Source organism: Megalops cyprinoides, chromosome 17 (genome assembly GCF_013368585.1).
Source record: "Megalops cyprinoides isolate fMegCyp1 chromosome 17, fMegCyp1.pri, whole genome shotgun sequence".
In the NCBI taxonomy this organism is placed as follows: domain Eukaryota; kingdom Metazoa; phylum Chordata; class Actinopteri; order Elopiformes; family Megalopidae; genus Megalops; species Megalops cyprinoides.
Window position 1 is genome coordinate 13,793,409 of NC_050599.1, and position 27,169 is coordinate 13,820,577.

At 45.9% G+C, this 27,169-nt stretch overlaps 1 protein-coding gene across 5 annotated transcripts in view; it reads right to left on the bottom strand.

Annotated features, from left to right (window-relative positions):
- enah (ENAH actin regulator) overlaps positions 1-27,169 on the bottom strand; it is a 100,711-nt gene that overhangs the window by 46,422 nt on the left and 27,120 nt on the right. For 2 of the 5 annotated variants that reach the window (XM_036549435.1, XM_036549434.1), the window contains exons 1-2: positions 19,572-20,095; positions 4,969-5,134 (exon numbers count right to left, since the gene is read on the bottom strand). In XM_036549435.1, coding sequence (XP_036405328.1) covers positions 4,969-5,134; positions 19,572-19,660 — 255 coding nt within the window. In that variant the 5' untranslated portion in view covers positions 19,661-20,095. Of the gene's footprint in view, positions 1-4,968; positions 5,135-19,571; positions 20,096-27,169 lie in introns of those variants that run through there. The other 3 variants (XM_036549437.1, XM_036549436.1, XM_036549441.1) reach the window with 2 other exon arrangements.

The following is a 27,169-nucleotide window of genomic DNA, read 5'->3' on the forward strand; positions in this document are numbered from 1 at the left end:
GGGGGTCAGCTGCTGCCCATCTTCATTTTGAAAATACAGATGTCACATCTGTTCTTTTGTGCTGAAAGTCGCTCTGGATAAGAGCGCCTGCTAAATGAATGTAATGTGATGTAATGTCTAATTTACTTGGAGTGCCGCAGATGTGCAGCTGTCTGTAATCATATGGCGGAAAGCGAAGGCCTCAGACCAGACCCCATGTCAAATACATATGTTACACGTTCTCACTTTCACCCACAGGGGTTTCACTGGGAGCAGGAGAGACAACATGGAACACCTTCTACTTCCGGGAAACCCGAACTTCAATAAGCGCCAGGACACCAAAACACAACAACCCAGCAATCGTGGCGGAATGCGAAAGGAAAACAGGAGCGCCGACAGCTAATGAGCGCTCCTCCAGACACCGCCAATGAGTAAACAAGCCGCGCGGTGGCGGTGAGCGCTGATCCAGCGCATGCCACAGGCCGCGGCGTCCCCGGACAGAGCGCTCCGGGTGAGGGATCTCTCTAACACCTCTTTGTCAAACAAATGACTGTAAACAAACTCCCGTGACCTCCTGCACCTTTCCCAGCATGCCCCATCCATCACGCGGCACTGCGGGCCTCAGCCAGGTGGAGGCTGCCGAGAGGATCGCCCTTCAGATAAGGCGCAGGGGTGAGCGAGGCTCTATCGCTCAGAACGGCCCGATGAGCCAAGACAATTACCGTGCCAAGTGGCTTGGCCTCGGCTGAATATATTGCTTTGTGTCTCACATTTTAGTTCAGGACTGTGAGACAGAGCACAAAGACACATTCCCAATGCAATAAAGCTAGCTGATTTTTTTAAATACACTCAGTGACCACTTTATAAGGTACACCTCTCTAATTGCTGGGTAGGACCCCCCTTTGTCCCCAGAACAGCCTGAATTCTTTGTGGCATGGATTCAACAAGGTGCTGGAAACACTCATTAGAGATTCTGCTCCATGTTGACATGACAGCATCACACAGTTGCTGCAGATTTGTCAGCTGCACATTCATGCTGCGAATGTCCTGTTCCTCCACATCCCAAAGGTGCTCTATTGGATTGAGATCTGGTGACTGTGGAGGCCACTGGAGTACACTGAAATCATTGTCATGCACCTGGAACCAGTTTGAGATGGCGTGTGCTTTGTGGCATGGCGCGTTATCCTGCTGGAAGTAGCCATTAGAAGATGGGTAGACCGTAGTCATAAAGGGATGCATATAGGGGTGGGCGATATATCGAATATACTTGATGTATCGCGGCTTGTTCTACATGGGATGTAGTAAATTTTTATATTGCGAACATTGAGTACAAATTGTCGTGTAATTTTTTAAGCCACTAATGCAGTCGTGTACAAGATGACCAGAGTTTCATTGCATTCACGGACCAAAGTCAATTTTGCACTTTTAAATGTCCCTGCTCCTGTTGCTATCGGACAGTGAAAACTACGATGAATCTCAAATAGCCTTTGTTTCAAAACCATATATTCACAGGATAAACAATTCATCACAAGAAGCATTAGCAGATCCTGGCACTTGTCTAGTTGCCTTTCAGATGGTAACCAACAGCTGGAACACCTTGAACACGTATCCAAACAGTACCTTCGGTTAAATTCGTAAGAGCTCAGGAAGAATGAAAAAGCTTAGACACCATCCCTCTAGCAACGCCAAAATTCTCAAACCTCCACTGTTCCTTTTTCACACCATCCAATAATCGTAACACAGTCCAGCCCCACATTTCCACTTTAAATCAAGCATAATTACTCATTTAATCACTAGATACATTTTTATACGTTCCATTTTCCATTTCCTTTTCAAATAACTGTTCTTGTTTGTAGATTCTTTTTTGTCCAATGCTTCAGTTTAATTTTTTCCCTTCTGAACAACAAACGTGAGGCTAGATTCACTTGCACGACCATTGCTGTCAGATTAAGTGCCATATCATTCCAACCTGAATAACCAACACTGTAGCCCCACTCCGAGATAAACTGCTCTCCAGACCTCAGAATGTAACTGTCCCCAATTATGGTAGGAAGTCACTGAACCAGCAAACCACTATGGCATGTGTTTATTTCTTTAGGACTTGACCACCTCGGGGATTAATGAATCCCGGGCTGGTCCAAATCACTTCTCCAGACGTCACCAGGCCTCTTCTGTTCTACATAATGACAGGTTTCAAGCCGAGTAGTGGAGGTACAATATCACAGTTAGTAAGAGTTAAAAACCCAATGCACTCTAGCATACTGTACATTTAAAATGACCAGCTGTAAAAAAGGCTTGTAAATGCCTGTGAACCATATTACATCTCACATGAATTCCTTTAACCTCATAAATGTCAGAAACCTCATAAGTGCAATTCAAGTTGTGGTGTGTTCTCTGCTTTAAAGCTAAATTTAACCTAGCTGAGCACAACACAAGTGGAACATGCATAATTGCACGGAAAGGACTGTAAATGGTGATTCATCACGACAAACACCGTCTGCGTCACCGCCTGGGACAGGGTCTTCCCATGTCGTCTGCAATGTAGGGAACTGTCAACAAGTGCAGACAGGGTACCTAAGTTTGAACAAGACTGCACGCATTCCCACTTAATCAAGTCTGAGGGGGACAACAACATGCTGCTGGCTAGACATATACAGAACCCTTCTGCAAGCAAACCCAGAGGTTGCGCTGACACTGACACCCACCAGACCTGTGCTCCGCCCCTCTTACACCGCGGTCACCTTGAGCCAGCACAGGCAACCACAGAGTAATAGGAGCCTCTCTATGCAGTGAAGGTGTACAGACGTGCACCCCTGCCCCCTCCCTAACACCACGGACCAGCACCGAGCGCTTTTCTTTCCCCCTTGTAAACCGTGCTTTACCCAGCATTCCTGTGACCACTCGCCATTTATATGCAACTCTATAATGAAGCCTGTTTGTATTTGCGTTGTGGTGCAAATGGCCCCACGGAAAAACAGGGCCCAGAACAGCACTGCTAACTGCCGGGGCCGACCATGGAGGAAACAGCAGGGAAGCTCGCTGCGGTACTCACGACAAGAGGCACTTTACTTTATAAATGGCTCTGAAAGGCCACCAGTGAAACATAAAATATCAATTGTGCCTCCATTACGCTAAAACCATTTACTGATCAACAATGACTCATGAGAAGGCAGGTCTAACTGCCTGTGCTGTACCTGACTGCAGGAAGACTCTGGACAGCCCAAGGATGAACCAGGCCAGTCCCTGCTATGCTTGTTTTACACTGAGGCCACAAGGGAGTTCTCACACTGTCACTGGTTAAGTGAATCAGACACAGGGAGGAGAGAGGGTTCATTTTAAGGCAACTCCTAAGAGGTGGGACTGACTGTGGGAGAGGACAGCCCCACCCTCAGGTTGTCTGACAAGTGGGTATGTCTGAATCTCTGAAGCAGTTTCTGACTTTTCACCTCTGATACGTGATTCCACCCTCTAAATATTGTGCTTTTAGAGAAGAATGCCGACAAAGATCCAGACTGAAAACCAGCCATCTTGCCGTGCAAGGTCTGATTCATGTAAATGGATCTGAGGTCAAAAACTAACTTCGACATATGGCAGACAAAACGGGACACAATGGTGAAAACACACACTCAACTGCTTTTTCTCTGGCACATGCTATCGTAACAAAAAAATAATTTTCCATTTGCAACTTTGCAAAGAATACCTCCCTCACATTAAAATTTTATAGTGACTCGGTTTCAGTGTATCGAAAGCAAAAATGCATGACCCAAGAGAACTAGCAAGTTTGTCAGTTTTGGCTTAGAACTTCATATTCTGTGGAGCAGGGGGATGGAAGAAATCCAACAACAAATCCAGGAGACAGGGTCACATCTCTGTCATCTATGCTGTGTTTAAACTAGGAATATGCTCTCAAGCTTTGCAAATAACCAGCAGACATCACAGTGGAACATCCTGGATAACGCTGCATTCTCAGAGGTGTCTGCAGGGGTAGAAACTATTCAGTATCTGATGTCACGTTTCCATTAAAATAGATGCATTGTTCCTAAACACTGCCCCTCATCTATCATTGTACAAAAAAAACTGTACATTCATTAAAAATGCCCACTATTCACAGCTGGACCTGAGACCTGAGGAGACCCTATGGATGCCATTAGGGGCACCTTTTCCCCTTCCACACAGCTAATCCGTATTTACAGTGGGAAGCTCTTTGTTGACTCCACCAGGACCGTACCACTAACAAAAGCCCAGGCTTTTTTTTTGGCGCTGGGACAGAGAGCAAATGCTTTGGAAAGTGGGCTCATGCCAGCTCTGCCATGCATGTGGATGTGTGGCCAGGCCAGCTCCAGGCCCCAGATCTGCCTCCAATTATAGCACCGGATCATCCGGGAGAGGCTGCAAAGACGGTGGCCGGCACTCAGTACAGCATGGATCAGAGCCCCTGCATTCCACATTTCTGCTGAAGTTTATCAGAAAAATGTCGGACGAACAAACAAAATCCTTTTTCCACCCTGAACAAGCCCGAGTTGATTATTTTCAGCCAAACGGAGCCAGGACTCTTTCATGCTGTCACACTGCATTGTGAACGGTGCATGTGATTAAAAAGACTACTCAATGTACTTGTCTATCTTTTCAAACATAATGTTCTGAATGTTCACAGTTTTATTTCTTTTAAAAAAAGACATTGTTGAGTGAAAATCCTTACTTTACACGTCCCATGGAAAACACAGAGAGGAAAATCTCCCCCCTCAACTTCTCTTTGTGCAAACGGTGGTTGTGCTGTGCCAGGAACCTGTCATGGCAGAATTCCCAGCATGCATCACACATTGTGGGCCTGACAGCTGATATGGAAAGGACTCTGGGTGGAGACGCCACTGGAGACTAGTGTCAGCCTTGTGAGGAATTCCATCACCATCCCACTGCCCCAATGCCACCCTGGAATCCCCCTAACCCTGACCCCACCCCCCCCCCCCCAAACTCCCATTGCCGCCTCACCTGATGGTCCTGGATTTTGCGGCCCACCACCCGGAAGGCGTTGTTCCCCGTGTGGTGGTAGATGTGCACTCTGCTGAAGCCTGTGGAGCCTCCGGCTGGAACCCATTTCTTATTGGCATCGTCATACACCATGACTGCAGCCCGCGCCTGACAGATACTCTGTTCACTGCAGAGGAAGCACAGAGAGACAGACACATGAACACGCTGCCAACAGGGACGAAAGTCAAAATCAAAAGAAGAAAAATTCTTACTGTTAAGACACCGTCCACACCGTCTCCATTACAACAGGGTCACCTGATTCAATCTAGCTACAACTACTAACTTTACCCTGCATTTACGGGAGGAATTTATTCACATATTTTTTTTTCTGGCCTGCCATTTTTCAGAAATTTCAGCAACCACATTAACTGAATTTTACCAAAATTCACGATGTCAATAATAAGAGGTGGAAAACAATTGCTTTACACTGTATCTCAAAGCTGAGGACAAAGTGCTCTGCAGTTAGATGTACAAAGGCCATGTCTGACTTGTCCTCTCTACATTTTTGTTTTTAGTTTTGCACTGCTGTAGTGTCAGAGGATCCCAGCCCTAGAGCAAGCTGCACAAGCTAATCAAGCATAAAGCATCACATGGAGGCCTGGAAGGTCCTGGCAGTCAGAAAATGACACAGTAGCTTTATTGCTTACTCGCATAGTACTGGAAGAACTGCACACATAATGAGATTATTATCTTTCTGCTGTTATGCTACAAGGAAACTATACTACAGGGAAAAACAACGTTGCACGGAGAAAGGGGTGCATGCATGTGTGATGATTTACACATTAAAGTCGATACTCTATTTATAGTACTATAGCCTTCTGTCACACACACACACCCAATAATGACAGCTGAACAGGGTGGCCATAAAGTGACTCCACTATGAACACTGAAACCTCCCCCAGACAAATAAGTTGGCATGTGCAACCCAGAGCCTACAAATTATTCAAGACCTATTCTGCTCCAACCCCCCCCCCCCTCCCCCCCACCACACACAAACGCGCGCGCGCACACACGCACGCACACACGCACACACGCACACACACGCACACACACACACACACACACTCATTCAGCAAGAACTCTGCAGGGACTCCAGCGATAACTAGGAGCCCAGTGCAACAGCTTTCACAATCAATTTTCACAATCATTTTTCACCAGTGAGAGCACATTCTCGGACACTGCCTTGCACGTCCTCCTCACGCAGACACTGAGACAGCTTAACCCCTGACCATGAGAACTAGTGACAGCATCCATCTTCCCTGACAGAAACAGAAACCTTGAAACATTTCCGCCCATCTCCTCACTATTGCTTTGCCAGTTCTGATTAGTCTGCATAAGTTATAACTGCCAGAGGTTTCCTGTTGCCTCAAGAATCACAATTCAAATTTAAGGTGACGTGGTCTGGACGGTCCGCGTACTGCTGACAAGGACTCCAGCACACTGTATATTTCAGCAGGGATGGCAATGTGAAAATGCAGACAAAAAATTGGCAACACAAATGGCATTTGTACCATCTGTACACAAAGTGATTCAATGTAAAAAATCAGCACAGTTTTTTTCCCCCTCACAGAGGCCTTGTGAATACAGTTATAAAACATATTCAACATATTTGAGTTTCTGAAAACACAGTGTATCTGTGAGATACAGGATTAATATGACAGCCCTGCACAATGTTATCTCCAAAGATTGTCCGCTGGGAACAATGCACAGCTTGTAGTTTAATTACAGAACACGTGCCGCCAAAAAACGGTGAACACAGAGAAGGGAGAGACAAAGCTATCAGCCATCTGTGGAGGGTTGGGACCAAGCGGTTCGAGGCCTGGAGTGCAGCAAGCTCAAGAGTAGTGCTGAGGGAGTTACTACACCCTGAACCGCCAGGCAGGACAAGGTGTGTGTAGGAGGGGCCAGCTGGACACACCGGGGCATCAATAAGGGCGTCAGAGCGTAGCGCTGGCCCTGAGGCCATTCGGGAAAGGCCTTGGGAAGCGGACGGAGGGAACGGTGAATAACGCTGACTCAGCACCATCCTGTGTCGCCCGAGCCTCTGATTGGCCCCTCAAACAGCTGCTAAAAACAGAAACCCAGGGGCGAACCAGCTGCCGGGCGGAGGCGTGAAGGTCAAAACGCCAACTTTACACAGAACTAGTCAAACAGCTGCCTACTCCAGGAGGCACACTTCAATGCCGTGACTGCTAAGGGTATTATACTGCAAGAGTAACCTTAAGTCCCAAGCCGCTGTGAGAGCTCCGGCTTACATTTTAAAAAAAGCAACAAATAGGTTGAATATAGCAAAACATTCCTATGAATAAACAGGTTTACTACAGCCTAAAATTATATGCTTTTTTAATGTTTTTTTTTTTCCTAATATGCAGAGAGCAGCTCAATATCCTTCATACGTCACACACCCAGAGGGTTGCATGAATGGCTCTGTCTGAAAATGGGGTCAAAAAATGATCAAAATCCTTAATCAGAGTGAAAGGTTGCATACCCTAGCTACTACCCCTGAAATAGACTGCTATCCTTTACAACACCTGATTCAGGTATGTGCTCTTACAGTGAAAATGGCCTGCTTGGAGAGCTGGCCTTGCTCCTTCCGTCTAGCATTGATTCCCATTCCAGATGCACACCAGAGATTGGAGTGCATCTCCACAAACGGGTTCAATCTCATATACAAGGGTAAAAAGACTGCTGAATTTCACCGGAGACCAGCTGGAGAAAGCACTTCACCGGGAAGGCCAGAAATAACACGGGAAGGACGGCGAGGTGATATCAGGAATGCTACTTCCATGAGAGGACTCGATTAATCCCGCGCATGCAGGGCTAACGGGGGAAGTTCCAACGGAGAAAACTGCGCGTAATTTATTCATGCGCCACTTTGCTTATTTAGGTCACTTTTTTGCGGAAGAGGGAACCCATTTTGCTGAGAATCTCCCGGCTTGTTCGAAACGCTGTAGCTGTGGAGGGAAGCAGCACAGAAACGCCTGAGACACGCTCAGCTAGGCCAGGCACTACACCACATTCCGCAAGCCAAACTCCAAGCAATGTGTCCGGGGGAAGGGGGTGGGGATCCCTGAACTGCCAAAGCTCCTTCCATCTCCACTCACCAGCAGCAGAGGGTGGGCTCTGTGTCAGAGCTGTGGCCATATAGATAAACATGAGGATTTATTTACCCGCCAAGCAAAGTAACAGTTCGCTATGATCGCCCTCAAGCCCGTAAACTTATCCCCTTACGAAAGACACACCATCATCGCTTTGCCAGACCTGAGGAAAACAATTTTGGATCAAAATGGAAAGGGCCCTTCCTGCATGTAACACGCACATGTCTGTACACATGCATTTGTTTTTTATTGGCGTTATCAAACGCATCAAAGCCAGAGCAGGATGCTGAAAGGGTTACTTGAATTGACGGAGAGCTTACATAATGCAAGTGGACAGTACTATAAGGGTCAATGGAAGACAAAGACGAGGATACTTAATTTCTTTAACAAGATCGAGCACTCTGCACTCCTTCCTCTCCCTGCTAGAGACCTGCTGTCGGTGGAAGAGACTCCAGGCTAGGACCTCTCTCCAACGATACACTCATAAATATTAATAAGGAGGCAGGCCTGGGAGGCATTTTAATTTTGAATGACTGCCAGTTGTAACAGGTCCGCACATATCCAGAGCGATTACAATCAGAGGCCAACAAGTAACAGTGACACGTCCAAGAAATACTCTGAAGCAACAGTCTTCATGGGAACTTGTCAGCTTGAACAATACAGGGCCCTGTCTTGCACATAACGAGTCAGACATCTCATACTGAGTCAGTATGAAATCTACCCGAAGGCCTGAGTGCCTCCTGTATCTCTGAGTCTGGATGAACTAAACAGATGGTTGGGCATGGCTGGTTCTAGCAGAGCCAGGACCAATGAAGGACACCCAGCTCTGCTCTCTCATGAAGTATTGCTAGTTTACAATTCTCATTTAACATGGAAAGAGTTTTAAGCAGCTGGAAAAAGGTTGTCAAAAATAAACTACATGGAAAGTGTGTAGCTCACTGTACAATAGTCAACACATCAAATCTATGGCTTTTACTTGGGTGATTTTAAGCACAAGTCCAATCAAACACCTTCCCTGAGTTTAACTTTCTCATACAACCTTGGGCGCCTTTCAAAGGGTTTCTTTTCCTCTGGCTCCGGAACCACAGCAATGTCCGCTGACAAGGTTACAGTACCTTAAAGAACGAGTCTGCAGAGAAGTGGCAAGCCCAGGAGAGGTTCATGAATTCTTAATGCATCCTATCGACACCAGGGCAGCAAACCTGTAAACCCAAAACTCTGAAGCGTGCCTCCTCTAGGAATAATCTCCCGCTGAGAAGCAGGATAGCTGCAGTCAAAGCCTGATTGGATGATGATCTATGCTCTAACTGAAGCACCTCCAGCACGATTAAATCAAAACATTCTCCCTTCTACCTGGCGAAATGGCTCCGCTCTCGTAAGCATGCAGACATTTGCATTTTTAAGTGAAATGTAAACATGCACCTTTGACATCCTGTTGAATTTCTCATTGGCTCACTAGCTCTGGGACCTGGGTGTGAGTTCCTGTGGATTCCCTGTACCTTTCCTTTACAAAGACAGGTGGCTTGCACTCCTACAACAGGGCGGCCACCTTATTTACCAGAGTATAGATTATCCTCTGATATTAGCCTATACCAGAACTCTAGAGCAGTTGTGAGGGGCTAGGTACATGCTAATGCGAAGTCTAGGGGCTGAACACAGTTATTACATTACATTATTGTAATTTAGCAGGCACTCTTTTTCAGAGCGACGTACATAGGTTACAATTTTACATATTACCCATTTTTACAGCTGGATATTTTCGCATGTGTTGTATTCTGCCGCACTTGTAAGTAGCTTTGGATAAAAGTGTCTGCCAAATGAATAGATGTAAATGTACTTACTCGGCAATTGTAGATTAAGTATCATGCCCAAGGGTACAACAGCAATGGCCTAGTGTCGAACTGAACCGGAAACCTTTCAGTTATAAGACCTGCTCCTAGCCACACCACACTGGTGCCTCTCTGAGCATCTGAGATCTCAGCAGCTGTGTCATTCGCTGAGAATAACCTGGAGTCCACTGTGGCAGAACTTCGCTCTGCTGGGGGTAGGGCGAGTTTCGTCAGCCAGGGCTCCCTGATCACATTGCTCTCAGTGCCCTAAGGCTTGCCAGGGGCCTATGAGCTGGTCAGATTATGCTAGGGAGATACACCTACCCTCCTTTCACCATTTGCTCTCCTGGTGCACTATGGGATTTGTAGTGTGGAAAATAGTAATTGGTGCCATACAGCTGTAACAGAGGATTGCATGTGCTACACCCCAGTTCTCATTCATAAGTCAAGAGGTTGTCACAGTTAGATTAGCCTAATGGCCAGCTGATAATTCCACAAAAAGGGTGAAAAATGAGGGGGAAAGGTCGAAGAAGGACAATAAAAGATATTGAAAGTGGTGACAAATGACAGATTATAAACCTCTAAAATCCTTTCAGCGTGGTAAACATTCCCTGCAGCGCGCCCAGGATAAATCTCACCATCACCAGGCCACACCTCCTCCCAGATAAGCATCTGATGAGTAGAGGCACATTTTCTCTTCCGAAACATTATTCAGCGATCGCTGTTCCCACAGCACCGAGAAAGAACTGCGGCTCAATACACTCACCCTCAAGCAACTCACACACACACTGACTGAGGCAGAGTGAAACCAGTCTCACTCAATGAATTATTCTCTCTCCCCCAACATCAACACAAGTAGCTCAGGTTGGACACTGACCCATACCTCCAAAAGACTGGGGTAATCACGTCCAAATCGCAAGCACAGGTACAAAGCTCCTGATGCCTCTGAGTAGACAAGCAAGTGAGGCATATGCACATGGGTTATGTAAGACTCCATGTGTCTGGCATTGTGGAACTGGAACAAGTGGACCATTTTATTTTCATTCGCGTTAATGTTTCCAACACAAAAATATAACATCAAAGGGCTTCCGAGAGAGGGTTGCTGACGTCGGAGCCGGCTGAGCCGTGAGAGCAAACGCTCTGGGGAGAGCGCTGAAAACCAGCAGCCGATTACACGCCGTAGTTCCGGCAAATTCTGACAGGAGACACCAACCTGAGCCTCAGATTTAAAAAACTCCACATCGCCGCGTCCCTTGGTTCCTGCCAGAAATGTAAGCGTATTTACAGAAAATAAAAACCAGAGTCAGAGAAAATGAGCTCCATTAAAGAGCAGGGTACACAATGGCCCATTTTCATTTTTGGTTTGTTGCGTTCTGCTAATGTCTTTTCTACTGTGCAAATATATGCACATTTTCATAACAAATGAAAGGACCCAATTTACAGTAATAAATGCAGATTAATTACACTTCAGTGGAAGAGAACTTTATCCAAATCCATAGGCAGCACTGAAATTATTTTATTCTGTGTTCAGTCTGAAAAGGTGGCAAAGATAAGCTGCAGAAATGATTGATGTTCAATTTCAATAATTACAACAAACACATAAAATACCATGGAATAAATTATAATTCATCTGAACAACAATACTCTTCCCTTCCATGTATAAGTACATCAGAAAAACAAGCAAAAAGTAATAAACATAAAAACAAACGGTCAGTAACTACAAAAAAATTCTACATGTTGAATGAAATTTTACACACCCAAATTTACACTATCAATACAAACTAGTCAATCAGCAGGACAACAGGAGAAATATCTACTGGTCATTCTCTGCTTCACAGGGACTAAAGACGGTGAGTCCTAAAATTATTCTTTTGCTACTTGTCACCCCCCCCCCTTTTGCCTTGAAAGGTCAGGCCCAATTAAGAGTGGCAGTATTATGCAAGGCCATGTGTATTTCCAATCAAAGGCGTCAACAGGGGCGCTGGGCACAGTCATAACCCACTAGTGACACACAGCGGTTCCACCATGACCTGGGGTATAGAGAATGAACTGGCTGTATGCTGCCACGAATCCAGAAAACAGTGTTCAAAGCTTTTAAATGTGGCCAAACAGCAGTAGAGAAACATACAACACCACAAGGAGTTATTTCCTTGCCCCTCTTCTCTTACACAATGGAGGTAATGCTCCAGAAGTGATGGTGCTCCATAAGTTTCAGAGGAGAGACCCGTCCCTCTTTGAGAGACTGCAGAAGGGCTTTGTTGTGCCTGCAAAGCCCTTCTGAATTTAAATGAGAGGGAAAAGACTCAGTCACAATCTCATCAACATAAAAACAACCGAAGCTCAAAAGCACAGAAACATTGTGCCAGTGTGCAAAATAAGTAAACTCCCAACCTCAAATACCCCCAGTCAAAAAAAGGTCTACCTTCAAAAAGCCTTCCAAAAAAACAGAAAGAGGAGTGTTTCCCTTAGTTCTCTACTGAGCACTTGTTTTGAACAGAATCCCAAGGTGAAGCTTAACAGAGCGGTTGGAAAGAAAGCTCATTTCCTCTGAGTGGATTCTTGACAGACAGGCACTCAACCTGTCCTCTTCAATCCCATAGACCGTTGGGGAAATGAGGGGACAATGAGGACTCTACAGCCTTCTCAGGTCACTGCCATCTCTCAGGCGAGAAGGACAAATTCCACTGCGAGCCTTTAAGCTTTCATCGCAGGGGTTGCCATGTCACCCCCAGGGTCAAGCTCTCTCTGGAGTCCATGACCAGACCGCCCGAGTCGAACTCCAGGCACTGAAATGACAGAGGGTGTTGTGATTCAGCGGCAACTGGAGGGGGTGACGTCAGCAGTTTGCTCAAAGACGGGCGATAGGGCCAGCACTACAGTCAGATACACAAGAAATCACGAGTGACAATCTGTACATCTCATTTTACTCTGGGAAACTTCAGACAAGCAGCTAAATGAAGCCAGCCTCTTTTCCCCAATATCTCTGATAATCTGCCCGGTTCACCTTCAGCCAAGTACTGTGCACATGAGGAGTTGCTGAGAAAGCGATTTGCAGCAGAGAACGTATGTGCATGCAGAACAAAACAAAATGCAAACTGGTAGCTCTCTCACCTACAAGAAATGTTTTTTACATAACGGCAGACAAGGGACAGACATCCATTACACTAGCTAAATTTCCAACTTTCTGCTTTCCTTAATTTCCCCTTGGCGTCAAAACCAGGCCCCTCCCCAACTGCAGAACAGCAACATGACTTAAGGCTGACCACAGAGAGATTCCTGTAGGGCTCCACATGACTAACACTAACAGTTCTAACCCCCAAGTGCTATGCACTGGACAGGAATGAATGAGAGGGAACGCTGGTACCCTCCAGAGTGAACCCTCCACAGCATTTGTTGACTTTATTAGGAGGCTGTGTGGCATACGTATGGCAGCCACAAAGCCTCCTGCTTAGTACTGGAAAATTACCTTGTGCAGAGCTGCAGTGGTGGGCACTCAAAAATGGTTTAAACTTCAATGATCAATTCTAAAACAATCAAAAGTCTGGTACACAACTGCAACATGGTGGCTCGTTTCTGACCAAAGACTGAGCTCACTTTGGATTCAGACTCATGTTGCAGTCTGGATCTGTAAAGCAGTAGGAGGTAACTGCAATTCTACACACCAATACTCACACTAACACAACAGAGGAAACAGACGCACATCAACATCCCACTGGTCAGGACGAGAGGACCCAGGCTATTGGGGTCAGTAACAGCACACCAAAAACATGACCCCCCCCCACCCCATCCACTGTCACTTTTAACCCCGCTCTCCATAAAATTAATAAATGAGTACAAGTTGAAGGTCATTACAGAGGTTTACAAGTTGGAGGGAAGAATCTGAAAAGATACCGCAACAGAACATATATACAATATATATTGTTCTTGGAAAAAATGTGGCAAAAAGTCCTACACAAAGCAGTTACATTCCCACTGCTCTTTGACATCAATTCTTTATGTTGACATCAACTATAAGAAAACAGAAACAAAACTATACAAATGTGTTACCTAATGGAAAGAAGCAGGGCCTGTAGTCCAAAGGAGGCTGGTTCCATTCCCTTGCGACCCACTACTGTTAAACCCTTGAGCAAGCTATTTAATCCAAATTGCCTCAGTAAATATTCAGATGTATAAATGGATAACAAGTATGAACTGTAACATATACAAGTCACGCTGCATAAAAGTGTCTACTATGCAAATGTAATGTAATGTAAAATGGCAAAACAGTGATTAAAAGGAGGTAAGGAAAGAATGAAGGAAACAATTTCCTCAAAACCACTTTTCACATGAAAAGGACCTGATGTACAACAAAAAACTACAAGAACAGGCTTGGCATTTTCTTCCTTCAAACAGCATATTGATTTGCGAGTTCAGCTTTTTTTACTGTGACACTATTACATCTAAACCACATGTTCCTGTGGGAAAGCACCACCACGCCTCCATTAAATCTGGAAATCATGAACAAAGCAATCATCGCTGAGCATCCCATGGTGTGCAGATTCAGGAGACGTCTGGTGTGCATCAGGTCCCGGCTCTGCTGTTGGCCTGTCAGTTAACCAGAGTTGATCCCTTCTCCACTTCAAAACCCTCAGGCAGGCACTCCCCAAGCTACCACTGGCTGTCACAAGTATGCACGCTCCCCCCCCTTTGACCTCTCCTCCACTGCCTTGCCACTCATCGGTCACCATGTGACCACTCACACCTTCCAGAAAACTTGCATTGTTCAAAAGCATGCCCTCATTCCACAAACACAACCTGCAGCTAAATCAGAGCGACTGCTTGCATAAAAGCATAACTGTCATGAGCACCTTGTGCACCAAGAGGGTGCATGTGGAACACTATTAAACCAATCTGGATGCTTCAGTTCACACTCAATCCCTGCCATTTTTCAAGTTCCCCGCAGGGCTTCGGACACTCAAAATACCCACAATCCCTTGCTCCAATTCTACAAGCACTGTGGGCGTGAGAAAGCATGTGCAAGCTATTTAAAAACCCTAGTGGGATCCTAATTTGCTTCTTAATACAGAAGTTTGATGGTGTATAAGGATGGCAGTTGGAGGCATACTGTAGGTGTTATACAAAGCTGGAAATAGGATAGAGATGCATACTATTCCAGGACTGAGAAGCCGAATGCTGCCACAGCCATGTAACCATTCTACCCGTTGCTTCCATGGAAATGACATTTTTTTCATGCAATCTGGATCTGGAAGAAACCACTGTCGAACACTGCTGATCACAGCAGCTTTGAAGCGCTCTGGCTATTAAAGACGGAGGCTTTACATAGGATCTAAAGAGAAAACCTTTATTCAAACAGGGCTAAATGTACCGTATTATAGCATGTTAGTATAACCTCATTTTCTAAACGGATTTGAAAGCCAGCTGGGGGGGGGGGCGCACAGGAAAGTCCTGATAGGTCATGTCCACAGCGTGTTTAAAGCTGTCACGACTGTAATATCAGCAAGTCCCAACAGGCTGTCTGAAACACGTAAAGACCGGAGTAATACAGTAATACAGTAATTCAGTGTAGGGTGGGGTGGGGTGGGGTGAGAGTGGGCAGGCCTAAATCTCCATGACTGGGATTGCCTGCATGTTAGACAGCACGCAGTGCTGTTTTTTCTTTTGCCAAGCTGTTTATCTCATAGGCCTAGTGAGCTGGTGATAGTGACGTCCCTGTCAAAGCCACACTGTAATTCATTTGTCTCTGAGGTTCGTGGCCTTGAGAAGCACCGTGCTGTGCGTATGGGGGATACTGATGGATACAGAGGTATTACATTCTTTCCCCTGGTAGCTTTAACGCGCCTTTCTCCTTCTTCGCTGTACGCTGAAAAAGGGCTGAGATTTGTGGAAAACTATCAATAATATACCTCTTGGATCTTCATTACCTAATGGCCCATTATAAATCTTTAGTGACCCCCCACCCTTCTGCCAAAAACCCATACTCTGAAGTCCCAATCCTTCATTGGTGCCCTTGCACTCCTGCGATCTTTTTATAGGCTGAGAAATTACAGCCATCACCGTAGCAACACTGTGTGCGTGGGTGGGTTTTATGTATATCCCTTCCGTGAAGCTGAGAGAGACAGAGTGAGGAGAGAGGACAGCCCCAGACAGCAACTCACTACACACATACACGCACACACGCACACACTCACACACGCCCATCCACAAACACACACATTCACCCATTCACACACAAATTCACACACACGCACACACATTTATGCGCAACATACACCCACACCCATCCAGAAACACACGTGGACCCATCTTCAAACAGACGTGTACCAATCCACACACGCACATGTGTCCATGTTTAAACCCATCCACACACAAAAACCCATCCACGCAAACATGCACACAGACACACACACCCCTCTACACATCAGGCTCCCAATCGATCAAAGTAATCGTCACAGCTTGCAGAAAACATTTACAAATGCTTACAAATTACATTAAAATGCACCAAACACACTCCTGCTCTTTCAGGGTGAGATGACCCTATGAGTAGGAGCACATCCACTGATGGCACTGACACCGCTGGCCCCAGAGGACGCCATGCCACTCCCTTCGCCTTGCCTGTAGAAGACAGTGGCCTGGCTGTCTTTCACCTGGGGCAGGAGGGGCCCAGGGCATTGTGGGAGAACTGTGCGATTTCCACACTTGCAGCCCTCCTGCCCACACCCAGTATCTCTGCTCAGGCTCAGTGTGGCCAAAGACAGTAAACAACCAAACTCTGCCAGTGAACACAACCAGTGCTGTAACGGTGGAATGGAGCACGCTCAGTGCCTAGCGGTGACAGACTCTTCCGAAAGGAGCGTGACTGTGCCTACAGCCTCACTTCTGCTCTGAAGCCTTGGGTTGGGCAGAGGCTGAAGGTAGAGAGAGGGCTGAAACACACCCAGACCACCTGCAGTACTGCATCTGGAGGAACAACGCAGCCATTCATGCTGAACTTTACAGGACAATGCCAGGAGCCATCACTATAAACATCACACAAAGGTAGGACTATGTTTACAAGCACACATCACCTACCAGTGGCTTAGGGTCATGAGCACCAAGACACTTCAGAGCAATAATACTTCAGCAATGACAGCTTTTGCTTTACATGTGTGCATTCTCATAGTAGGAGGTGGCGTGAGAAAGAGGGAGAGAGGGGGAGAGAGAGAGAGAGAGAGAGAGAGAGAGAGAGAGAGAGAGAGAGAGAGAGCAAGAGAGAGACTACAAAGGACTTTTCCGCATTTAAAATATGAAATGCCGCTGAGCTTGAAAATGTGGCTTTTCAGCACATTAATCAAATAGCCACTTTTCTGCTGTAATGGCCCTCACTGTGCGCTGAAGGAGATAGTTGAAGAAATGATGTTATTTCACTTAATCCAGCTGCCTAAGAGCTGGCCTTTTGTTTGGCTCAGACAAATACAGGGAATCATGTTTAACATGTCATTTACACTGACACAGTTTGCATCTGAAACTTCTAAAGCAGTACAAGGCCCACCACACTGTGTACACAGACAAGACTGCAGAATATACACTGTGCATGTTTCAACAAAAGTCTTCATCCTATACATAACCATATGGTTTAAGAGTGACCAAAAAGGCTTTAGCTTTTTTTTTTTTACCCTCAACTGATGGTACACACTTTGCTCTGTCCGTCTGTCCATGCATACGTATACAAACGGATGAATACCAAGTTTTACCACTAGATGGTATCAGAGGGGCGAGGGTCTGCAATCTCAGACCTCTCTCCTTACAGTCTTTAATTAGTCTAACCTTTGACAACAGCATGGAAGCAGGAGTCATCACGACCCCCCTTGGGAGCAGAGGAGGACTCTGACCACGGGCTTAGTGCACTCCCTCCAGCTGCACACATTTCATTAGCCCAGTGAACGCTTACCACCGGCAGCGCCTTCAAAAGACAGCCTGTTCTGCTCTCCTGAGAGACAGCGAGAGATGCGAGACTTCAGAGAGCCTCGCCACCGCAGCACCTGTCCCCGCTTCAAACAGCCAACCGCAGCTGCACCCCCGGGGCCCGCCCTCTGCCATCTGCGGGGTGGGGCACAGCGGCCATTTTGTGCCGGCGCATAATCCACTTAGGTCAGGGACACAGGTGGGAGACAGGAAAGAGACCTGAGGGGCCTGAAGACCTGGTGAAATTAATTTTTATAACACAGAGGTACAAAACGTTATTTTGCATTTCACTGTGGCTTTATGTTAGGTAATGGATATCAAAGGGTGTCTGACCCAGCAATACAGTACTTCTAGTGTGTACAGTACAGCACTGTATCTGATCTTAACAGGCATTTCGAAAGTTGAGACACTACAATCGCACACAGTCTTGAAAAGACAAGACTGACTGGTTTAGCTTGTGTGTGAACAGCAATGTTTACATGGGAAAAAATGCCACCCTGCACACACACACACACACACACACACACAGAGCTTTATGAGCGTTCCCACTCAAGGGCAAAAACTTTGCATACTGCCAAAAAAGTAACTTTAACGCTGGGAACTAGGGTAGCTATTATTCTGAAAACTGGATGAGACTGTTCAGAACTGCCGATGAACCTTGTTTGTGCATATGTGTCAGAGTAATTTATGGTTGGAACTGTGAGAAACATGCAGGTGAGCATGGCCTATAACCTGTTTTTCCTCAAAATATTCTTCAAAGGTCTCAAACTGAGCCTGTGTTCACTGACAAACAGAGAGGAATTCATGGGGAGCAGGTCTCTGGCTATCACCGCAAATGATCAGTCAGGTTATGGCAGAACCAGGCCTCATTAGGCCAAAATTTAACCAAACATGCTGCAGTTTGTTGTTACAGAATTTCTGAACCAGAACAACAAAAAAAAGGCCAGTCTTGCTCCTCTTCAGTCCCATGAATGATTTCAATACTTCACATGAGACGCAGAGTAACTTGAAAAACAAAGGTTTTTGGCCCATTTTTGCTGTGAATATCTTCTTAACACTCAACATCTTAAAACAAGTGTTACTCAAAAGGAAATGTTTTATCTTCCTCCAGTGAACTCTCCTGCTCCACCTTTTCACACCTGAATAACAGTTTGAGATTTTCCACTGTTCTGCAATTACATCGTGTTCTGTGCAAATGTTTTGTTTACTTTATGGTGTAATGACCAATCTGAGCGTGTGTACTGATCCATAGGGACCTACTCAAGCAAACACAATAATGATCGGGAGAGATGTTTCCAAGAGATACTCAGCTCTTCTTACAACAAGTGTAACAACGACAATATTTTACAGTGATTGAGCTGCAGCAATATTGGCTTTCAGACGAATGGATCTGTTTAAAGATATTTTAAAACTGCAACATTAATAAAAAGGATCAGCAGAAAGCCAAGCAAGAATATCTGCAGTATTCCAAAACCAATGCTCTTTGCTAATCAATTAAACGTATAAATGCTTCAATGTAATATCTAATGCAATAGTCTCGGTTTCCCACTGAACCAAAGCAGCATTAACAGTACAATGAACCATACAGTTCAACAGTTGCTCTCATTAGATTACTGCGCCTGTAAAGCAATTTGGAGGGGGGGGGGGGGGGGGGTTGGGTGAGAAAATCCTAGAACGGCTAGAAGAGGCTACATACCGGTAAATTTCCATTTTTGAAGACAAGACGCATCTCTCATTCAGAATGAAGCCCGATGCCTTGCAGTGTTTTGTGGGATGGAGCTGCATGGCTTGGCGGCTCCCGCTCGATGCCGTTATTGCTCACCGACGCTCACGAAACGCAGTCCCTCTCAGTCAGGCTTCCTTATTCATTTTCTTCCCCTTCTTCAAATGCATTAGCAATTCATTATTTAGAGATCGGCGCAAGTCAATGGAGCTCCTCCATACTCTCGCGCACAGAATCTGGATTTTCACAGTGGTGGCGGGTAACCTGGCAACAGGCATCGAGTCCTCGCAGTTGTTAAGGAAGATCACGTTTGGGGAAGATGAAATCGCAGCGCGGCGTTATTCCTGCTCAACAGCGCAAGCTGTTTTTACAACCCCTCTTCCTCAATCTCCCCTTTTTCTGACACATGGATTGTTTTATCCCAGCCAGATAGGATTCGCTTTGTCTTCAGGTGAATTTAAAAAGACACAGAGAGGTGTGTGTGTGTGTGCGTGTGTGTGTGTGCGTGTGTGTGTGTGTATGTGTGCGTGTGTGTGTATGTGTGCGTGTCTGTGGCTGTGTGTGTGCGTGTGTCAGCAATGAGTACATCTGACAACAGGAATTCTCACTTGAGGAGCGTCTCCTGAAAAGGAACAGCCTCCATACAGACACAGACATGCTGAGAGGGATGTTCCATCTTCCTAGAATTTCTAGAAAATGGCTTCAATTCTGAGCACCCAACTCCAATGCTGAAGCATGGGTTCCTTTAGTCAGGATGAAAACACGTTTCAGTGCATGGCTAAGCTATCCCTCAGGACACAAGCGGACTTGGCACCGGACAGGCTGGCCCTTCTCCCTGAACCAAAACACACCCACACACCCCCTCACACCCCCCTTAAACGTGCACACACACACACACACACACACACACACACACACACACACACACACACACACACACACACACACACGTGTGAGGTCTGATTGGCTGAGGCAGGGCTACTTCCAAGACCTTGCTAATAAAGTGCCCGCCACTCACACCGCCACTTGGAGAACTCTGCCCTTCTCAAACAGAGGCGGGGCCTGCTAACAGATGCATGCTGGTTGGGGTGGGGGGGGGGGGGGGGGGGGGTTTGTTCCCAGTCTGCAGGGTTAGGGAATTCTCTACGTCAGGGAGCAAAGCTGTAGAAAGTGAGTGGCAGGTCAGCTGTGAGACACAGGCCACACCCTTCAGAGTCAGGGCCCATCATCGGTGTCCTCAATAACTGCGGTCATAATTAAGACCCAGTGAAGCCATAAACACAGGCATTAATCACACAGGCGGTGAGTGGGGCATGCTTTATGAGCTGCCCGGTTACACTCCTGGATTCTGGTTTGAATACAGATTTACCAGTACTACTACATCTATTGTTAGTGGTACCTATGTGAAGGATACATTGAACTATATTCTCTAAACAACTGCTTTTTGCAGGTGACCTTTTATGGAAAATACATTTCACCAAGAACATTACATATATAAACCCCATGTTTCTAGCTCTCAATTCTGATATGTTAAGTAATTGATAGTAAAGCTGCCTCAACAATTCACAACACTGTTGCACAGTCTTTCTTCTATCAACATGGTTTCATGAGATTTATTTACCCAGCTTTCAATGACTGGAAAGTCAAGCACAGGCATGGCAGTGCTTTCACATCAGGAGCTGACTGTTGATGAACCAATTACACTTGAGACCAATAAGAGACTAACATTATTTTTCCCCTCACTGTTCACTTCCTTTGAACATACACAGCACATGCATGGGCTGCTAAGACAAGAAAACAGCTGAACACACACACACACACACAAACTCCTCCTCCGAGCAGATGAAGCCTGCTGTCTCACAGGCAGTGAATGCTGCGTGTGATTCCCAAATCTTCTGGGAAGAGGAGTCGCTTCAACCATGTGTGCTGCCACGATTCGGCAAGCACTCCCACTGCTACAGCACACTGCCTGTGGGGGAGGGGGGGGCACTTCTTTGCTCTCTCCACACACCATTCCTACCTCAGGGGAGGGGAATTTTGGGCTTGATAAAGACACAAACGCCACCTGGGAGGGGACTCGTAAAAAAAACACACAACTCCAGTTTCTCCCTCCTGCCACCACTCAGACTCAGGCGTTACCGCTCTCAAGGAACACCTGCCCCTCAGACAGGCCGATAAGGACACAATCAGGACTGCGCTTCCCAATCAATTAAGCACGTCTTGTGCTCAAAGACAGCAGATCTGCGCTGCACATGGAAAAGAAATAAAAACTGTGCAAATTCCTTTTGTGCTACGTTTCAGCTGCATTTATTCTGTAAGGGAAGATAACAATGAACTCCCATAGTATGGCCTTCCACAGTGAGAACGCTGTTGCTGTTTGCAGGACACACTGCATGTGCAGGTGCAGAGCTGCAGAGAGGACGGACACAGCCGCATTCCAGCCGCTTTGGAGCCGCTTTCAGACGGCTCAGGGATGGCGCTTAGCCATGCTCCTTGCCTTCTGTCTGCAACCGGCACAGATAAAGGCGTGTGACTGGCACCACACGGAACACATGGCTGTCTGACCATGCAAGTTAGGGTCTGCGCAGTAGGCGAGGAAGTTGCGTGTGATGTCTGAAAAGTGGGGCCTCCTCTCTCAGTCTCAAAAAGCATGCCTCTGCTGAAGGTAACATAGGTGACCCCAGGCAGTTTCCCATTTTGAGAAAGCCAACCAAAATCCAGCAGGAAACACAGAGAATTCTACATGTCAATGTTAAAAATGTTGACTGCTGAACAAAGGAGGGCTGAGCTTGCAGCTAGTGGTGCAACTACCACTGAGGCCAGGGTGCTGGCCTAGAGGCGCCCTTAACACACCTCATGACATAAAAGCATGCAGGTGGACTGAAACAACAGGTTTCCACCGATTCAGAACGAAACTTCACAACAAAACAAAATGAGGTGAATCAGAAGACACGAAAAAAAGCACTGCATGGGCACTAAGGTTTACTGTCACCTGCTATTCGCAATTGTGTTTACAAGGAGGACTCACGTGCCAGGCCGAGAAAGAAAAACAACAGCTGAGGCTTTTAATTCGGAAATGTTCTTTGGACTACAGCCATGGAAGAGCAGTTTATCAACCTAACCATCACCAGGTTAGGCAAAGGAGGGGTGTAGTTTACTGAAACATTTCCGGAATGATGTACATCACCACTCTAGAAAGTCTTCCTCCATTCCACTTGTACATCGTTACTGAATGATGCCACTTTAACATTCTGAATTCAATACAGGCCCCCCCCTTATGTGGCGGTTTAAGCCTGATCGGCGACGACGATGAAATTCAATCGCCATTGCGGCACAGCAGTTCCGCTGCTCTTTTTTTCCACCGCCTCGGAGACAATGTCAGCGGGCACAGGAACAGCTGCTGCCACCGTCTGTGGCCCGAGCGCCGCCGCGCCTTCAACACTCACCAACACTCACCAGTCAAAGCGTCACCATTAAGCAGTGACAGCAGCCTGTAAAACCCAATCCCACCACAACCAAGTCAGTCCATGTCCATTACAGGAAATAAGTCCCACCCACCCAAAGGCTCCTCCTTTCTGTTTTCTGGGGTTCTGTGCCTTTTTTTGAGGAGCCAAACAGATCCAGCCCGCATTCAAAGTCAAAGATATTCCCAAGCCATGCACAGGGGAGCTCTGCATAAATAATAAACAGGGGATCAGGGATCTCGGGCAATTTTCCAGTCTTTTGACTTTAATTAGCAAACCCACTTTACCAAGCAATTTAATCAAAGGTACAGCTAACCTAAAAGCATCACCAAAACATTAATCTACAAAAGAACAGTGTCAGAGGAGTAGCAGCTCACACATACAATTTATTTAAAAAAAGGCACATTTCAGAATAGTAATGACAGTGGGAAAAAAAATTAAATACTAAATAATAGGTTTCCATAAAGAGTCAGTTGAGGTTTTGTAAACATGCTACTTTTGTTAATGTAAAAATGTTTACAGTCATCCACTTACTATTGGATTATAAGTACATGCTTAGTTGTTTTATCATATGGTCCCTCTATAATGGTCAAAAAAATCCATTAACTCTTAGCTTTGAAGATTCCATCAAGTGTTGTTGAATATTATTGCTACACACACCAGTGTCACACGCGCACACACACAAACACACACACACACACACACACACACCCTTTGTGCTCTCATTTAGGCCCGCACATCAAGAACACTGGGAAGTTACTATTTGCAGCGCTTGCTTAAATCAGCACTGTCATGTCCCTGCATCATGACTGGAGGGAGCCGCCAAAGCTCCCACGCCAAGCCGTACAACCGACACCACTTCAAGTACCGGAGCTGTCACCGGACCAGACAGTGGTAACGGATAGCAGCCACATGGAAAAGGCACATACTTCAGCAAAATGACTTTTACAGCCGTGCAGACTGGACTGTATGGTTTCATGTTTCTTTGCTGGTGGACCGGCAGGGAGGGTCATAGTGATTTTCTGTTAATGTGGATGGCGGCCTCATCACTTATTCAGCCACAGTCAAATGACAGGGTAGGCCAAAATTCTCATTTTTTCGACAAAATTCTTCTGAAAACATAGATTCAGTCATCCATATCCATACAATACACCTTCCTTACCAACCTCCCAATTTGTGCATTGTACAATAACCATTTTTTTTTTTAAATATATTGTTGATTATATAAAAAAATTGGGAATTGCTATGGTGTGATATATCATCCCATCTAGATGAGATACCTTCATTAGCGTTAAGCCATATAAACATATGTAATACAGTTGACAGCAAATTCATTTGTGCCTCTAGTAGATCCTGAATTTTCAGTATATTCAGTTTGAAGCCACCTGAACCCAAACAGATCAAGATCAAAATTTATTTGCAATTCCATAATCATCATAGCCTGACAAAGTGGCTCTGCAACACACACACACACACACACACACACACAAGATATGTGATCACTGATTACAAACTACAGTTGAAAAACCAGTAAGGTTCACATTGTTATCACCAAATACCCCTTGTGTAAACATCAGCAGCAGTAAAAAAAAAAATGCATAGGTCTCAACGACTCTGATGATGTAACAAACACCGCTCCATTACTGTTCCCAGTGAACACCCTGACAGAGACTGCACAGCTCCACCGGTGATTAGCTTCTCTCTCTGCTTCCCTGGCCCTGAGAGGGAGAGCAGTGGCTCCTTCCTAATGCACACAGCGGAGAGTGGACACACACCATGGTTCCATAACCAAAACCTACATCCCCATGAGACACGACAAATCCACATGGGCCAGAAGGGAAACAGAACCTGCTGGGTTCAGAACCCAGTGTGCTGCCTCAGCTAAACATACGATGGTATCGAGGTATCCAAGCTCTCACAATACCGCCCAGAATCCTTAAACTCCAACAGAGCACACTGTGAGCTGATTCTCTAATTCTGTGGAGGGACAGTCTTCTCCGTACGTGACACTCAGCACAAAGCCTTTATCACAAGTTCCAATGTGGAGTGATGTCATGTTTAGGGGCCTGCACTTCCATGCCTGCAAGGACCACTCAGTAGTGTGCTTTCCATGACCTCATAATGGGCTATTACATAAGAGAGCAAAGTGTACCGGTCAGAGGAGAATATCTGAAACCTGTCGGAACTTGAGAACGAGATCGGTTATGTGTGGCACTTCGTCACACACCTTTTCCTCCATTCAAAAGGAGCCAAAGCCAGTCTTTGTTCTCCGCACTTTCCCACAGGCCCTTCCTGCAGATTCACAGATGAAAGTGTATTCCGGACACACCTTTCATCAAAATCAACAAAAAAACATGACCTTTTTTTTCCCCCACTGAAATCACAGTAAAAACCCATAGCTTGATTTTAAAACATTTGAGAGATCAGACTGTGTCATGGGGCTGAGATCTAGCAACAAAACATGAGGGGTGCAGTGTGTCTTTAATACTTCACATTTAAAAGGAACAGAAAATTAAAGGCCCCATTCTAGACAATACCTCACCATGGAAAGCATCAACGCAATTTATCACTGCATACTTGGCTGCATGCTGTATATCTGCACTGAGTAGAAATAACTTATGGCAGCCGAGATGTGCTGAAATTGGGAAATATCACTGTTCTGGGCGCATGAAACTGAAGGCATTTACCAAATACCACAGAGCCAACAAGCAGTCATCTCTCTGGCGCAGTGATACAGACAGCTTGTGCATCGTGCACCTTTGCTGGTAACCTTTACTGTCCCAGACAAGGTTGCAAGCGGATTTGCATGGTAATGCATTTCCTCTCTCGCTAAGCACATCAACAACATGACCTTCTGATTCATTTCACAGACAGCGGTGAATAAGCTCAATGAATGTGGAGTGACGTGACCCCGTAGGGATCCCATTCGCCCCTTCCCCCTCCACCCCCGATAACGCCGAGCACTGATGGGATGTGACGGCAATTCACACAGGTGTTTCTGCCCCAGAGCATGCTGGGAGAACGGGACCAACGCTGGCCTATGGGCTTCTTGTGAATGCGTTTACTCTACAGTCAGCAGAGAGTGAGGGGCACAGGACATAGAGCCAATAAGTGTCATAATAATAAATGACATTTCACAGATTTGTTTTTCCACTTTATATTTGTAACACAATCCTTGTGAAAGACGGCCTCAATGTGTCTGTGTGTCCCTACTGTCAAAGGCATGGTTATGAACATTTCATTCACATTTCTTCCCGTGGTTGATTAAACGCCGCCACCTCATATTGCATCCACACAATGATCTCATTGTTACAGTTGCAGACGTTGGTCATAGGATACACAAGGCCTGGAAACAGGTGAGCACAGAAAATACCCCAAGGGCATATCCCAACCTAAACTATGCCTTTTGTCTACAGTTCTTTCATGGAACCTCTTGTACAATCAAACGACAGCCTGATAATGAACCTGACATTTTTATACGTTTCAACCACAAACCAACTAAATCCCTGCAAGAGATGATGAAAATAAAAGAATATTGACGAATGGGTCAACCATTCTTAATGCCAGCTTCTGTTCTGACAAAAAAAACATATGGCCACGTTTTCTTTGTAGCCACATGTCACAAAAGGAAAGAGTTGGAAGAACCGTTATTCTTGAAACAGCCGCTTAAAATAGCCATCAGCAAGAAGAACTCAGCCAGTGAGGTCCAACTGATTTCCGGGCCAGAGGGAGACCACAGACCGCAAGGATGGAGAAACAAACTGCATACTTCGCTGGTACCAAAACCAGCGGACTGTCCCAAATCCCAGTGCAGACTCACGCCAGTGCCGTCACATACAAGACTGGGGACACATTCTAGGCTTGACACACGAACAGTAAATGGAAACAGCCACGGTTTTGACTTTCGCCATTAAAATAAAATCCCCATCCGCTGGCTTGGATACAAACTCCTGGTGAATGACTTCTACAGACAGAAGGAACCAAAATACAGTGGGGTCAATCTATAAATATGTCACAGACCAATGTTGGAGAGAAGTCTAATTACACGTGGCCTTGTTCATGCATAGCGAGTGAGCTGGGTTAAGGAGCTCCTGGTCAGGTGTTCAT